At 40.3% G+C, this 17652-nt stretch overlaps 1 protein-coding gene across 22 annotated transcripts in view; it reads left to right on the top strand.

The window, feature by feature from the left end:
• Positions 1–606: 606 nt before the first annotated feature.
• The window catches only part of mybpc1 (myosin binding protein C1), a 36392-nt gene continuing 19346 nt past the window's right edge, over positions 607–17652 (top strand). For 3 of the 22 annotated variants that reach the window (XM_035996102.1, XM_035996101.1, XM_035996109.1), the window contains exons 1-13: positions 607–901; positions 5734–5760; positions 7353–7424; positions 8535–8750; positions 11219–11263; positions 13415–13456; positions 13999–14040; positions 14800–14910; positions 15579–15727; positions 15832–15949; positions 16041–16092; positions 16727–16783; positions 17590–17598. In XM_035996102.1, the coding sequence (XP_035851995.1) occupies positions 880–901; positions 5734–5760; positions 7353–7424; positions 8535–8750; positions 11219–11263; positions 13415–13456; positions 13999–14040; positions 14800–14910; positions 15579–15727; positions 15832–15949; positions 16041–16092; positions 16727–16783; positions 17590–17598 (962 nt within the window). In that variant the 5' untranslated portion in view covers positions 607–879. The remainder of the gene's footprint in view (positions 902–5733; positions 5761–7352; positions 7425–8534; positions 8751–11218; positions 11264–13414; positions 13457–13998; positions 14041–14799; positions 14911–15578; positions 15728–15831; positions 15950–16040; positions 16093–16726; positions 16784–17589; positions 17599–17652) is intronic. The other 19 variants (XM_031313645.2, XM_031313656.2, XM_035996104.1 and 16 more) reach the window with 17 other exon arrangements.

Raw genomic sequence — 17652 nt, 5'->3', positions numbered from 1 at the left:
AAAATACATACATTGTGGTTTCACGGAGAGTTATGTGCCGCACTATGTTTTGTCCGGCAGGTACAGATTTCTATGAATTAAACAAATTAGAAACATGTTAACTAGCTTTAGAGGTGCTGGTACTGGCAGAATTTGTTACCTTTTAAACACTTCCCCGTTTCCAGTCTTTGTGGTAAGCTAAGACGACCAGCTGCTAGCAGTGGTCCCTTCTCATTTAACTCTCAAGAAAGTGTGAAAGTGTGTTACCAAAATGTCAAACTATTCCTTTAAGTCAAACTGGCCATTTTGAGTAATTTCACAGGAATACCCAGCCATGAAAATGTTGACATTCTGTGAAAATGTGGGCTCTGCAGAACTCATAATATTTGAAAATGAAGTTGTATTGCTCCAACTTCAAAACTAATATATTGGACTTTAATCCAGTAAGCCAATACAAAGTAAAATGCATAATTTCGATGTCACTTCTCTGCGCAAGGTAGCATAAAAAACATACACTTCACATTTACTTCTTATCTAAAAAGCTGGCACAGCAGCCAGTGGTTAGGGGACAGTGATGCAGCGTCCACTACGGAGAGGAGGAGCATGCCACTTTGCTATATAAGGCCTGAAAGCCTGTCCCTCCTGGATCTGTCACTGGTCCTCCCCCACTGAGATTTCCAGACCGTGTCCCTGTGCCCTCCTCATCTCCCATCACTCTGGTCCAAGGGGTCCCAGAGGTTTTTTCTTCTACTGTCCTATCGTTATCTCTCTCCCTCCTGGACGAGAGGGCTACCACGCCTCACCTGGCCTCCTGTACAGTCACATTACTTTGAGGGCACCCACCGACCTGCCTGTGCCTTTTGATTCCTTGACACTTATTTTCTTGGGACGCGGCTCAAGATGCCAGAGCCAACAAAGAAAGGTAGGAGTTTTGATAGTGAGGATGGGATTTGCATGTTGCCTCAAAACTGAAATGAGATCCAAAATGAGCCTGCTGCATGTTTTAATTCATTTGATAGCAAAAATGGTTATTTTGTGTTATTTCTTTTATGATTGGCTTGTTATATTTATATTTACTGTCATTATTTGAGGGGAGCATAGTCAGGCGACTCCATCACTTTATCGCTCGCCTGACAGCTTGTTCATAGGAATCTTCAAAGTGACTTTGACAGTGGTATAGTATTACTGATGCATGCGTGTTTCTATCATCCCAGGGGGCAAGAAAAGATTTGAGGTTTATGAGCAGATACTGTTGTTGCGGGGCTGGGGGGGGGGGGGGACGACAATGATGAAGCGCAGTGGAGGAATGTTGATGAGTGATGAGCCGTACACAAACAAAGACCTGTGAAGGATGATGCAATTTGAGCAAGGGCAGGGCTGTATAAGGATAAATAACAACCTGATTGTGTTTGTCTTTGTTTTGATTGATGGAAGCCAACCCCTCAGACTTGCCCCCTGCACATAATTCAACTCCTTGTTCAACCACACATAGCATCTCAACCCATCCTCTCTCCTCCACACCATAACTTCACTCATCTGTACCATCATGTCCATCAACATTCCCTTTTAATCCGCTCTTGTCTGTCATTAGGATATGGTATTACTCCCACCCTCCCATTAGCCCAGCTCTTTTAGGGGTCTGCCGTCGACCCAGACATGCCCATGTAGAGGATGTAGAACATTTTGTTTGGTTCTTGGAAGCCTTCCTGATGAGAGCCGATACAAGTTTTTAATAAACTTGTTATCCTCCAAGTGACAATTGATCTGCCTGTGGCTGACATGATTTGACACTAACATAATCCTCTGTACACTGGACATCTATTTCTTGTCTGTCCTGGAAGAGAGATCCCTCTTTTTTTGCTCTTCCAGAGATTTCTTGCTTTGTTTTTGCCCGAGTTATAGTTTCTTGGGGCAAGTTTTTCTTTATCTGGACTGAGGGTCTACTGATAGAGGGTGCCCTTTGAGGCAAATTTGTGATTTGGGGCTATATCAATAAAATTGACTCGAACAGTTTGCTACATTTTGGAATGTGAACATTGCACTTTCAAGATATGGTTCATGAGAGCTCTTTTACAGATACTGATATGTTTGGAGAGATGACAACTTTTAACAGCCAGCTGCAAGCACCAGAATCCCATTCCGCACATATAAATCTTATTCTAATCTCTTGTTGGGTCATTTGCGGTCAAGAAAGTGTAGGCATTCGCAACAGCCAGAGAAAAACCAAGGTCCTGAAATAATGTGAAGATAAGCTTGGCCTTTATCTTTACGCACCTTTGTACTGTTGATTGTGTACAGTGCAGTTGCTCCCACAATGTTCACCCACTGCCAAAAACATCCCTAATCCCCTCAGAGACAAAGCTGTGGGGAAATAGAGAAAGCAGATTCCAGTCTGCTACAAACACTACCCATAAATAGCTGCATAGCCAAGAGCAGCAGATAAGTAAGAGAAGAAAACTATTGTTGTTTAAATGAGTCTGAACAGCTGAAGAGGAGGAGGCCAGCGCTGTTGTTTTAGACACCCCACTCTCAAGCCTTTAAAAAGTTTGAATCAGAGATGACGGAATGGCTGAGTCGCCCGAAGAGCTCTTGGGACTTGGATTCTTGTCCCTGGAATAGTTCAGAATGAGCGCACTTTTAATCCCCATCCCTTGTTCCCTGCCATCTCCCTCCGCAGCCACCAAACCCCTCATCCTCTTCCTGTGCAACACACCAACACAGACATCTCACTGCCTCCCGCAGGTTGGATCACTCAGAGGTCAGACACTTTGCCAGTAAACCTCTGGCCCGGTGCCCAGAGCCCTTACAGTACTGTCCTCGCTGCCACTCAGTTTTGGGTTTCAGTCGTGAACAAGCCCTTGTCTTCACCTCGTGATATTTACTGTTCCTAAAGTCTGTCACTCTCCCTGGGCTCTGTCCTCTGTGCTGTCACTTTGTGTTACAGAATACCACCTCGTAAATCAAACCCCAGATACAGGTGGGAAAGCCTGTCAGCAGCTAATTGCCACCCAAGAACAGCTCTCATGTCTCCTCAGACTCCTAAAGTCTCATAGAAGTTCTTGTCTAACCAGAATTAAAATAAAGAACCACAACAATGGTAAACAGTATCATTAGTGTAGGCTTATTAGAGCAATAAAGGTCTATATTAGGAAAAATGAAGCTGCCGACGGTTTGGCTCACATCGGAGCCTGTATGAGCCCTTCTGTCTGCACGCCAGCATGGGCAACAGCTGAAAATACCTGCAGCCCTGTCAGCTGCACTGGGAGTCCTCAGAGGTAAAACAAAACCTTTCTCCACTCTCATTATCTCAATGGAGATGAGACAGAGAGGCTCATTCTCGGGTGTATGATGCGACCCTGTAGGATTGTGGCCTGGTGGCCAGCGATACATTGTTTTGAAGTGAGGTGGGAGTGCGGCTAATTTTGACAAGGAATGCTCAGAGGGAATCGTTACAAATGGAGGGATATCAGAAGCTAAGAAGCGATGGGTGGAAAATGCCTGTTAATAATGGTGCATAGTCAATGGACATACATGGAATAAGAGTTGCAGTATTCATAGACTGACTGCAAACAGCTGGCTGTGAGAAACTGAGACTCTCTATGAAGGGAACAAAGGTTGTATCTAAAGCTACAGATGATCAAAGAAGAGTTCAAGTCTGAGTATTGGCTGTGTTATGTAACAGGATTTCAAAGAAACATCAGGCTGGTTGTCTTACGTGATGGCAACAGAGACGTATGTACGTATGTATCACTAATCTCCATACCCACATCTTTCTTACCATTCCCTTTCTTCTCACACATGCAAAACCCCAAATGAATGGTTGAATGAGGCACTGCCTTTGGATGACAGCCTGCTTTAAGTCACACTAACAGTTATCAAATTCAGTCTCAAGGATTCAAACTGTACCACATACTGCGACCAGTCTGGTTACATCATAATTTTTCCCAGACGTTATCATCCAAAGCTGGATTTACACTGGGACTAAGGGGTTGAGCTGTACCAACGTAGATGCTGTCACGGCACAGGTAGTACTGGTAAAATAACATCGTTGTTAGATCTAGGGGATTCAATTACCACTAAGCCCACAACAGGCCAACATAAAGTGAGTGCCTTGATTGCCAGCACAAGAAAAGGATGGAGGCCTTACCTGAACTTTAGTGAGCTTGACTAGTTTTCCAATAACGCTCCACTCGTCCGCGTGTCGGGCCAGTCACTGTGGTCCTTCTCTCGTTTTAACAACCGTGTACTTTGTTTCAGTTCATTTAGGTTTACAAATACACACTAAACCAGTGTAAGTTTTTTGATTTATAGTTCAGTGTTGGATTTTACCCAAACACTAAACACGTGTATCATACTTGAGCAGGCCGTATTGTGCTTTAATCATATTCCCCAACTGTGTGTACAGGCTTTCATTTACTTTGTGAAAATGAGAGACTCTAGTCATGTTTCCATTTATTTGTCAAGCGAATTGTAAGCAAACATTTGAAATGTTGCAAAAAAGAAATGCGAATTAGGCACATTTCCATCAACTGGTTTGCAGCAAATAAACTAGGCTACGCTTTGTGTAGTTTCAACAGAAGTTGGCGGGATAGTAAAGCGCCTGTGTACAGAGTAGAAGAAGTAGAGGTTGCAACCGAAAAAAATAAAAAAGTCACTATGGCCATCTAATTCATCTACGAAGGAAAAATGGAATGAGGTCTTCAGGAATTTGTCCTGATTTGTCATGGATGAGACAGAGAAATACATTGGTCTCCTCATGTACCTATTGTTGCTACTACCAGCTATGTTATGGCGCGTTATGGAAATATATCCAGGAAGAGGGCGACAGCGGAGCAGCTGATCAGACATGTAAATTAAATGTCCGCTACATCAGAACTTATTCTAAGCATTTAGTGCATCAACTCTTTTTCGTCAAAGGCAAAAAAAAAGGTTACATCAAATTGAGGAAGTTTTATCGAATTTTGCCATTTTCACATTGCACTGCTTTTCTAATGCAATACTACAAAATGTGCATAAAAATACCGTACCAGTCAAAGATACACAAACACAGCTAATGGGAAGGTTTCCCTTATCTCAGTACCGAGTAGGAGACTGCTATGCAATCACAGTGTTTACGTTTTCTGTTCACTGTAATGGAGTGACGATCAAGGTGAGCAGAAGGTTTCCAGTGGAGAAGATTAGCCTTTATACAACTTGCTTGTTCTTATTATCATCACAGATCATTTAAACTAATCTGAGCAAGAACAATAAAAAGAACAGGCCGCCCCAGATGTTTTATGACTTGTCTAAAGCTCCCATGAGTACTACAACAACCTTAGTGGCTGTGTGCTCCACTGACCCACTAATAAGAAGAGGTTAATTCTCTAACCCCGTCATTGCATGTCAAGTGCTGTATAGATGCTTAGATCTGTTGATGCCCTGCATTGAGTCCTGTTACAGGTTTTAAATGTTGTATCCAAACATGTTTTAGTTACACCACCACCATCACCATTAGTTTCATGAGTCTAGACGAGGCAGAGGGCAAACAAATGGCGTGTCATGGGGCCCTCTTTCATAATCAGTTAAGACAACAGCGTGTCTAAGCACGAGGAGCCAGTCATCCGACTCAAAGATGATATGGCTTAGTGGTGAATGGATATTAATAAAAAATAAGTCAATGTGCACGGAAAAACATATTTTTGGTTGAATAGGACATACAGTCAGACTTGTCGTTATCATATTTGACAGTGATGTGTTTTTCTTTTCTTTCTTTAGATGAGATGCCAAACGGCCAGCCAGAAGGTGAGTGGACAGCGATATCTAATCTCCCGTCACTTTACAGTCCAACAGCTTATAGCAGCAGAATGTATGCACAAGAACAGACATATATTCATCAAAACAAGGGTGATTGCATAAGTGAAAGAAGGGCAAAGTGAAGAGGAAACCAAGTGAATATCTCTGTCAAAGTGTACACATCAAAGGAGTTCAGGCACTGGGCAAAACTTAGCACATCTACACATGTACTGTGAGGATTGCAGCTCTGAACCTGGCATCGATGTGCAAACACAGTTGCATAGGAGTGTAAATGTGAAGCAAATAGTCGGCAGTATGGATGTGCTGCTGTGCTCCAGAGTAATCTGTGGCGACGACCAAGCTGTCAGCATCTCTGACATTCCTCTCACCACCCAGCTGATCCCTCTCTGTTGATTCAGCTGACGCCCTGGCCGCCCCATGTGAGCAAGGTGGTGGCATGCCATTGGCTTTTTGCTGGCGCTGGGGTTTGACCTTGGAGCTGCAGCATCTTGAGGCTCCAACATGGTCAGGGGGGAGAGCTCAGCTTTTTAGGATCTAACTAAAGTTTTTCCTGGGGAAAACTATGATTTGTCAGATAAATAATGTCCTCAGCGTTATTTAAAAATGCCAGTTGAATCTTAGTGGTGCACTAGCTCATGATTTCCAGTAACCAGTGTCGGGCAAGTAACTTGAAAAATGTACTTGTTAGATATTACTCACAGAAAAAGTAATTATGTTACTTTATTAATTACTTCACTACATCCAAAGTAATGAGCTGCGTTACTTGTTACATCACCTTAGTTACTCCTACACACTACACAACACTAACACAAACAAAGCAAGGTGAGTCCTGAGCTGCGGCTAATGTTAGCAAGCCAGCTAAGAAGACACAAAGTAATTAAGACATCTTTGGAGTTACAGAGGGTCGCATTTCTCCCCTTTTGGTAGAGGCTAATCGTCTCTCTCCACATCTCAGTCCTGCACCAAGGACGGGATGAGATCAAACTGATTACATCCCTCAATCAAACTTCTGTTAAGACAGCAAACAAGAGATGTAATCCACGTAAAACAAAAACAGGAAATCACTTTGCTGTAACATAGTACTAAATAATGCATTACTGTCCAACAACACGTGGACAGATAAGTGTAGTGGTAACTTGCATTTCACAGCTAGATTCAGCTTGCATTCAGCTTTCAGCCTTGGTATTATTTGAACATAGTGTGTTTATTATTGTGCATTTCAATTGTGAACCTCAATTCCATTTGCATAATCCTAATCTTGACATATTAACAGTACCTCTTGTATATTTATAGGCAGGAAAATAGCCCCACAATAAGTTTTTCCTGTGTTGTATGAAATGTGAGAATGGTCTGAAAAAAAAAGATTTATTGCGATGAAGTGTGAATGACTACATGCAGGCAGGTGAGTGTAGATGGGGGAGTTGGTACACCTTTGGGTGTTTTTATGTCTGCTTGTGTGTGTGTCTTTGTTTTGGTGTGTATGTTCGAATGTGAGACTGAGAGAGGCATTGCAGATGCTGAAGCTTTGTGCTTATAAAAAGCAGCTGTTCCATCCACCACTATATTTGTCACATGCTCAGAAAGTGTTGCGCCAGACAGTAACGGTGCCCTGCCCCTACCTGAGATTTCCCTGGAGATTTCTCCACCCCCAGGTGGGTAACCCTGATGCCCCCTTCACTTGCCCCAGAATGTTTCGTTCTTTTGCACATCACATTTACATCACGTGTTCGTTTGGTGTGTGCCATCACGATTTTTTCCCCCAATTAATTCACTCTGAGAGGCCTATAGGTGCACTTTTTCTGTGTAGGTATGCTTGCTCAACACACTGTATGTTCACACAAAAAGTTAATTAGGTTAGCTGCAAGACCACCACCCCACTCACTGTTTACATATCCACATGCCTGCACTGCTCCACCTGCAATTGTCTTGACGCTTGTTGCTGTCAGTAACTCGTGCTGTGGCTTTGCGTTTGTGTAACTGTGTCAGCACACAGGAGGAATAGAGGGATTGGGGATGTTGGGTTTTACTGACTCTGTTGCCTCTAGTGAAAGGCCAGCTTTCTAAATGTAATGGTACAAGCAATGAGAACATTTCAATAATACAGTACTGTGTGAGTCAGTAAATCCATCGCTCCTTGATCACTTTACAGTATAGATATGCAATGACCAGATATATCCTCTACTGGTGCAACTGATCAAAACATGAGACACAATGGCATACCATATTTTTGCTTAAATATAGTAAAAATAAATAAAGTTGAGTTTGAATGATTGACTAGCAGCCTGGCTCTATGGAAGGCAATGTCAGTCAGTCACTCCATTTTGGTACAGACAGATATCTCAACCACTATTGGATGGATTAATGAAACTTTGTACAGACATTCATGGTGCGAAGAGGATGAATCCAGCTGATTTTGGTGATTTTCCCTCTAGTGCCAGCATCAGGTCAAAATATTTTATCAATTAAGATGGTAAACATGGTAAACTATACCCGCTCAACATCAGCATGTTAGCATGCTGGTGTTAGCATTTAGCTCAAGGAACTGCTGTGTCTTGGCCTTGCAGAGCTGCTAGCATGGTTGAAGAATCATAATCTTGTTTTAAATTACCTTCCTTACCTAAATGTCACCAATTAAGATTATGGCTATCTGGTCATTAGCTATTTATACCCACTTCATTTGAGCAAGCATTGTCTTGCAAGGCTTGCAAGGTAGTTGTGCCCGATGCTTGCTGCTCCAGCCTGGCGCTTTGTCTGCTGTACAGAGGCGGTAGCAGAGGGAAAAGAGCCAATAGAGACTGATGTGAAGAAACCAGAGCCCACAGAGTCTGAGCCATTACAGGGTGTGGTGGCTCAGGAGCCGAGACCCGCCGAGAATGGCTCAAACCAACCAGAGGCTGGTGGGGTTGGGGTAAAATATCAAGCAGAGTCCGGTGACTCTACTGTTAAGGAAGAGAGCCCTTGCTCTCCCCCACCAACAGGTAAGTATACCTCCTAAACATGAATCAGTCCCATTTCTCTCTCAAAATGCATGTTTACCCCTCTAGCTCTTCCACTTAAAATGTTAGTGAAACAAGCCCTGAAGAAATTTCAGTTGCACAATATACAGCTCAGCAGCATGGCAAAATGATCTGAAACCTAGATTTACTCTCAGTTGAAAGCTAATAGATTACCTTTACTTCCTTGCTCAGAATGCTATGGACTTCACTCTTATTGGTTGGAGCCATGCATTAATTGTTTGTTAAAACAGTGCTCTGATTCCTACATAACTTTAATTGCATGCAGAATATAAAGAAATAAAAACATATACTTGTACCTGAGGACTTTATGGTGCAGTGTCTGAGTTTCCATATGTCTAAAGAAATAAGAACTAATATAGACTAATAAATGAGGACAAATAGATTAAAGGGATATTTCACCGCTGGAAAGATGACTATATATTAAATTGGGTCATTTATGTAGTAGAAATGTGAATTCTTTTTAGAAGTTGGCGCCTTCTAGACCAAGAAAAGCCAGAAAATGTATTTTTGGCTCATGTGGATGAAAGACAACAACTCCCAGAATGCACTTGCTTCGCTTCCCTACGAGGCCACTCCCAAGCCACACCTACCGGTTACAGACATAGACAGTGAAATTGGTTACAGAGAGGGAGTCAAGTTAAGTGTGTTTTATTGTCATTTTAACCATATACACGAAACGTTTCACCGTGGCTCAAGTGGTGTTACACATTTAATAATTAATGAATTAATAAAAACGACTTACAAAACAGGCTACATTTAGTGCACACACATTATAGGCTCCGTAAAGTTCAGCTAACGCATTGGTAGCATTAGCACTTGGTTGGATGTAAACACCGAGTATAAACACAGCCGGGAATTCGCGTAGAATGGTCGGCATTTAACAGTCACAAACTCCACCAGCGGTGAGCAGTAGTTGGATACAAGCACCCCATTTCTGCACCAGTCCGTGTTAACACAGCACACCTCCATGAGTCTTACCCGGCGACATAGCAGCATCTATATCTGCTCTGAAGGCTAGCAGGCCTGATAGCTGGATAGCGGAGTCCGGTACACTGTTGGTCAGCCATGTTTCCACAAAAACAAAAACACAGCAGTGAACTTGCGTTGGGAGTTTCGCTGAAGTTGGATGTAGTCCAGTTTGTTGTCTAATGAGCGGCGACTTGCAAGCAGGATAGATGGGACAGCTGGCCAGCTAGCGTTAGCTTTCCATCTAGCTCGAACTCCTGCACACTGCTTTCGAGGTCCCTTTCCCCGGCTAGCAGCATCGAGTGACACCGCAGGCTGAGGTGTGGGTCTCTGTAGCAGGCGAAGCTCGTAGTGTGTTGAGTAGTCCGTCTGTAATAAAGTTTCCTGCATATTCTCCGATCTGTACCAACGTATCCCGGTGGAACACATGTGTAGTAGTTTGAATGCACATAATTGCAAGTTTGTTGCTGAAAAGAGAGAGCTTTGTTAGCCTAGCTTCAAGATGGCTGACACTCGACTCGCTTCGGGTAGTGACAGTCCCACCCCCTATGGGCGGGTTGAAAACATGCGGAACTAGCTGGCTGTAGTCCATAGTCTCTAGGCAAAAATGCCTCCGATGACGCTAAATGATGATTTTTGCCACATCAGAGGCTTTTTTCCAGACCCAAAATACAGAGAAATCTAGTCTCAGGGGGACATGAGGGAGGGAAGCACGGCCATTCGAAAATACTACCGGGTTTCTACTGATACAAAGCTTAATGCTAATCGGTGAAGTATCCCTTTAAGTACCTGAAATGGTAAACTAAAGGTAATGCAATTTGTGTGCAAGGTGATTCATTTAACTCTTAATTCTATAATCCAAAAACATGAATGTATAAGCAGAACAAACACACATACACTAAATATAGTGGCTGGCTGGTTTCTTCTATCAGCTTTGTTTATGTAGTATCTCAAGGTGAGTTGAAATGAATTGATTTTGAGAGAGAAGATACAGCTCAAGTTAAAAAGATGAGATTTTTTGAAGTTACACAGAATTTCATGCTTTCGTTGACTTGGTCATGAGCATTTTTTTGCAAATATGGGTTGCATATTATATATATATATATATATATATATATATATATATATATATATATATATATATATATCGCCATGGTGCTAGAGCGCTTGTGCTTTTGTTTCGGCGGCTTGAGAAGCTTGCAGTAATAAGAATTCATGATCCCACAGTAGTTTATCTCTCAGACATACTGTACAGCAGGGTGATTAGGGTCAAATCATCGGTTGATATTTTGATCTCATTCTTCCTCTCCAAGAGCTGCATGTCATGCTCCATTTAAAGTCTTGACCCGCATGTGATCGATGGCCTTGTTGGCCTGCCAGTCATGTGTCTTGTTGGCTTGACAGTGATGGACTTGGAGCTTTTTGATAGGTGGGTCTATTTGTCAATGTTACCTTTATTGCAGACGATGATGCTGCAGCCACTACCCCATCCCCAACACCCCAAGCAGGTTGGTACCAATAACAACCCTTACTGCTTCCTAATTTATTCCTCTTCACCTCATCCTTTAAGGACAGTTGCGATGGAGCACTCACCTTGAGTCAGGTTCAATCAACTCCCATCACATCATGGGCGCTAAAGTACTCTAAAGTTGAATCACAAGTTGGTCAGTTATATTGTAGCAATCTAAGAATAGCAAAATTAAGGGTAACGCTTTATATTAAGGTCCTTGTAATAAGCGTTAGTTAATAGGTAATGAGGGCTTTATAAGTCATTATAAAATACTTATTAACATTGCTATGTGTTAGTGAAACTACAATGGTTAATAATAGTATTATAAACATTTATTGTTAGATTATATGACATTATAACAATAAATCTGTTTAAGATGCTATTATTAACACTTACAATGGTTAATAATAGTATCATAAACATTTATTGTTAGATTATAAGACATTATAACAATACATCTGTTTGTGACGTCCATGTAGTAAGTGTGATTTTTACATGCAAAATACTCCTACAAACACATCAACCTTTATTTGTTCATCTCAAATGAAGGTATGGATGTGAAAATCACATTTCACATGTATATATTATACATTCAAAATAAATACATGTTTGCTGAATGTGTACATGCATATTAATACACATGCACATTATTGTTCAATATATTGTTTAAAATCTTAAAGCCTATCTACTGTAAGGGAATGCTGAAGTTCAACTTAAATAAAGTTATGTTGTATTTATGTCCCAGGACAGTTTGATATGAGTGAACATTAAACCATTGCCATTTATTATTATTATTATTATTATTAATAATAATAATAATAATAATAATAATAATAATAATAATAATAATTAATTATTATCCAAGCTTCAGAATGAAAACTGAATATTACAAACAGCTAACATTACATTACAAACTTGTCTGGGCGTTGGCATTCCCTTTTATGTTGATACACTTACTTTATTTTGTTTGTAAAATACATAGACTTTGGGATATTAATTTACTTGCTGTCTTAATATCAATTTCTTTTCTGTGTAACCAAGTTTAGCTAGTTAGCAGAGATGTATGTATTTAGCCTAGCTTAAGAACTGGAAGCATGAGCAGGGGGAAAAAAACTCTTCTCTTCAACAGTTGCTAGCTTCAACAACAAGGTCAGCACACCTGTAATTCGTCATCCATGTTAAATTAACCACCGGTAGTCAAGGCTGATGTCGTTAGTATTCTTTAGGAAAAGGCTCACGTGATACGGACGTGACGAATCAGGAAGGAAGGAAGGATGCGTCGTGATTGATATAAGACCCAATCAGGAAGCGAACGTGGGTGTCTGCGTCATCGTTTTCAAAAGTCTCCGTTTCCGCCCGTCTAAATTGCAACCCAGGAGTTTTCTAACTAAAATGGGGTTACCAGCATTTTCAAACGTCGAGGATTGTTTAGGGGTTCTAAAATGTGACGGGACGTAGCAAAAGTTATGCGTTTTAAAAAGAAAACATATTACTTTGGCTGTAGCCTTAGTCTCCATGCTAAGCTAGGCTAAATACTCTGCCACCACTGTACTGAACGTACATTGGTACATTGGTAAGGCAGCAAATAAGTTAATTATTTTATTCTAAATGATCTTGCTTATATTTTTATTTTATTATATGTAACCATTTTGGACTATCTTAGAGACAATACTGGATACTTTCCATTAAAAAAGCTTGATAAAGTTGCTGGGCATTTGGGGAAGTTAACCAGACATACCAAACTAACTAGTAAGACCTTATGATTGAAGCCTTCTGTCTTGTAAAACCAAAAACTTACAAACTAAGAAAAATAAACTTAAAATAAATAAAAGCACATATAATATATATAAAATAAAATAAAGCACACATTTCCGTTTTGTGTGGCTTGTCCGAAAGAAAAAAACTTTTTTTCTTTTTCTTTCTGGTGCACAAAGCCAGACATTGTTGCGTTACTATAAGTGATTTCAAACACTGTTTTTCGGTTTAACAAGAGAAAAGGCTTCAAGGATGATGGATATGTGGTCAGTTGGGTTAACTTCCAAACGAAAGACGAGTACACAGGTGCTTCCCTGAGCTTTTCAATGGAAAACATCCAAGTAGTTGAGTTTATCCTAATTCATTTCAATGATAACTGTGCTTTTTTTCACAGAGGATGCCAATTCACTCAAGAAACTCTCAATTGAGCTGCCTAGTAAGATCCCTCTGTTAAATCCTACCACCATTTTAGTACCTCTGAAACTAGTAGCCTACTCTAAATCAGAATCCCCCACTGTCTGAATGTAGGAAACATGTTGGAGGAAGTTAGCTTTTCAATACAAGAAAGTAAAAATGGTCAAAATGTCTTTGCTAACATATTAACATAAATTTAATAATACACATTATTTTTTCTTTATGTTGATAAGACTTTTGGGGTGTTACATGATCATGTATTTTCTTTTCTGTACACATAAATTGCCATTTATGTGAATACATTTGGAATTCTGAACACAACAGTCCTATTTAGGTTTTGCAATTAGTAACCAATCAATATTCAAGATACAGCTTGAAAGCGAAACAAAGAGCATAGCATTTTTTATAAAATCAGATCTTCAGAATTCCTCGGGTCAATGCTTGCAAATCTGTAATTGCTTGTTGGTTTTACAATTTGTGAGTGTGTGCTTGCTTCAGTGGACTTTACAGTACTATTCCTTACAATATGCTGTAAATTTCTGAAAATTCTCTGTCTTTGTTTAGATGATAGCGTCCCTGTGCCAGCCATGGGGAGAAAAGACTCAGGTAATAAAGTGGTAGCCAAAAAAACTCTTATGATAATATATGGTAATTTTTTCATACACTCCAAGAAGAATTAAAACCGGTATCCAGAAAATCAGAAACTGCCATAACTGGTCAAATGGAGGCTTGCTAGCAGTTTAGCATAATCCAGGTTAATTTGCTCCAACAATATGGTGTGCAACATGAAAAAGATTGTTTTCCTGAAATGGCATACCCCCAACTCTGTCCTTCATCGCTGCATGTAGGACATGATGGGGCTGGAAAATTAAATTGTTTTCATTTGCATAGGATAAAACTTAGCAGGCAACATTTGATGCACAATTTTGTCAATGGTGAACTTGCAAAAGATTTAAAGACAGGCCCAGGATAACAGCTACATGGCAACAGTGTGATTCATCCACATTCAGACCTTCCATTGCAAAGAAGACCGGAGCATCAGGAAAATGAAGAATTTACTTTTTATTTTTTTTTATTTTGCTAAAAGAAATATTTATATATATTTCTGTGTTTCATATTGTCTGTTTCATGCTTTCCATGTTGCCAAGAGCTTACATTATGCAGCTGTATGTGGTGTGATGACTGAAAGTGAGAAAATGTGTCCGTCTGTCTGTCTGTCTCTATAACTCTCCTCTGGTACGACTAAAAACTTCAGATCAAAAGTGAGGTGGGTGTATGGATTCCTCAAGTGTATTGATATATTTTTCCTTGCACAATGACAGTGGAGAGCACTGTGTCATGTATGTGTTTCTCCTGACTGACCAGTGTGGTCTCTGGGAGACGGCCAGGGCCCAGAAGACCTGGATAAGCCCATTGACAGCCCACCACGGTCCACCCTACTGATAGAGAGCCCCCAAAGTGCCTCTGTCCCTGTGGGTGAGTAACAAAGAGGAGTTAAAGAAGAGTTGAAGATGGTAAATCTAAAATTCTAGATTTTTAAGAGGGTGGTACATTGACTCGTCTAAGCCTTAAAGAAATAGTTACACATTTTGGGAAATAGATATTCACTTGCTTGCCGAGATTTAGTACCTGTCCATTAAATATGAAGCCACAACCAGGAGACTTAGCTTAGCTAAGCATAAAGACTGGAAACAGGAGGAAACAGCTAGCCTAGCTCTGTCTCAAGGTAACAAAGTACAAAACACGGTATATCTTGTAACCCTGTGTAAAACCCCAAATTGTCAATTTTTCACTAATTCTTTTTACAGATTAACAACATTTTTTGTTACCTCTGGACAGAGTCAATCTAGCTATTTTCCCCGTTTCCAGTCTTTTTGCTAAGCTAACCAGCTGCTGGCGTTAGCTTCACCCATTATCATCATTAAATGAGAAGAAGATATGAGAGTGTTATTAATCTCTGTAATAAGACCACAAGCACATCGCCTAAAATGTTTAACCAGAAAACTTCCGGAGTGGCATTGAGAGCATAGTGGATCTATAGTTTTATGTTGTACTAAATCAGCTTTCAGTGTGACGTTAACGGTTTATTGATTGGACATTTGCACTTTTTCCCTGTGATCACACTGTATTTTCTGTGTCTAAAGGTGGAGACATCACCTTTGTTGCCAAGGTGGAGGCCAAAGATCTCCTCCGCAAACCCACCATCAAGTGGTTTAAAGGAAAATGGATGGATCTGGCCAGCAAGACAGGAAAGCACTTACAGCTGAAAGAGACCTTTGAACGATTGACCAAGGTACTGTACAGCAAGGCCCCAACCTATCCCAGCTCCTATGTGAGCACCACCTTGCAGTAGGTGCTGTTAAACCAATTCTTATATAAAGTATCACTTCCTGGCAGATCCACACATTTGAGATGCACATCATCAAGGCCAAAGACAACTATGCTGGAAACTACAGGTGTGAAGTCACCTACAAGGACAAGTTTGACAGCTGTTCCTTTGACTTGGAGGTTAAAGGTTTGTTAAAGCATCAAAGTGCATTATATTTACTCTAATATGTCAACTAAATTCAGACTATCATACAGTATTTGTCGTTGCTTTCTTACAGAAGTTGAACAAGGCTCACAGAATGTTGATATTCGATCAGCTTTCAAAAGAAGGTAACGAAAGAACTGTAAACAGCAACCATTATGAATTCAGATTGCAACAGTACAGTATATCCTTTTTTCACTTCAACTGAACAAACCAAGGCATTTATTTCAGAAAATAGGATTAATACTAATAAATGCGAGAAGTGAAGAAAAGAAAAAACAAGTGCGATAAACATTTCACCTTCTAGTAATATAATTTTTTTAGTTTAAGTGTGACAAGATGGTTGTAATAATGTCATTGACCTTTCTCAAAGGTAATTACAAATCAACCAGCCGACTCAATGTGTAATTAAAGGCCAACTCTTGCATTTTAAATCTCCCTCCAAACAATGTGTCTGGAAAGCAATGCAAAGCATCCCAGTTTCAAAATGTTGCTGCTCAGTAACGTTGCTTCAACATTGCAGAAACACTGTGGCAATATTGCCTGGGACCGCTCTTACACAAAACACCTTGTTTCAAGCTTTTATCCAGAAAAGATTAAAAAAAAGTGTTTTTGTGTATTAATCGTGTGTTAGCTAAGAGCTAATGCATTGATTGACGTCAGAGCCTTTGCTTTGCGTTGCTCTTTAAGCATTGTTTTCTAGTGCCTGTAACTGTTTCAACTCTGATTCCATTTGTATTAATCTCTCCTTGTTAACAACAGCAGTGAAGGACAAGACGATGCAGGGGAGCTTGACTTTAGTGGTCTCCTTAAACATAGGTGAGAATCACATCCCAACCCCGAGTGGATTTTGATTTTTGTCCTTTTATTTTTAAGCGCTTTTTTTATGTGCTTCTTTTTGCTTTCTTTCAAATCTTCTGTAAATTTGATTTGTATTAGGCTACCATATGAGTGGCAAGTACATTTCTACAGATGATACATGATATACCAGGTGTTTTCAAAGTCTGTGGGCCCCGCCTCAGACAAGTTGTGACAACTGCGCAACATCCCCGTCTAATGGCAAAAAAAATATGAACCCGGTTAACCAGTTATTTTTAGTCTATATTTATTTAGATTTTGGTAAATTGGCACCATTAAAATTATGCCAAATTAGCTATTAGCAGTTTCTGTGTGCAATGTACTGATGGATGTACAGACTACTATCACTGGATTTGATAGTGTTGATTCTCAGGCAAGTTCTGGAGTTATATAGGAGTGTCTTTATTCTATGATTTCTAAGCGGGTTAATTGACGTTTATTCGCGACAATGGAAGAGATAATCATATCCCCTGAAAATGTAAGTCACACTGAATCTAAAAATATGTGTATCATGCCTGTGTAGTCAGATTTGAGTTATGAACCTGAGAAGGGGTGTGAATTTTGGGAGGGGCGCCTCACAGTTTGAAAACCTCTGGTTTACCAAAGCTATTGGGGTGACTCAGAATAAATACCATGATGCGTATTCCAGATGATACAGTGCAACATTTAAATGTGAGTACAAATAGTCCTAGGCAGTGACACTGTTCACTGGCAAAATTATACATTTTTATTTTGGGCTTGTCTCTTCTTCTCCCCTACATATTCAGAAATCAAAGGTTAGTAGAGAGAAAATCATAGGTTTTAAAACGATTATACCTTACTGCGGGTGA

This window comes from Sander lucioperca, chromosome 20, assembly GCF_008315115.2.
Source record: "Sander lucioperca isolate FBNREF2018 chromosome 20, SLUC_FBN_1.2, whole genome shotgun sequence".
In the NCBI taxonomy this organism is placed as follows: domain Eukaryota; kingdom Metazoa; phylum Chordata; class Actinopteri; order Perciformes; family Percidae; genus Sander; species Sander lucioperca.
This window is presented reverse-complemented; position numbering and strand designations above follow the sequence as displayed.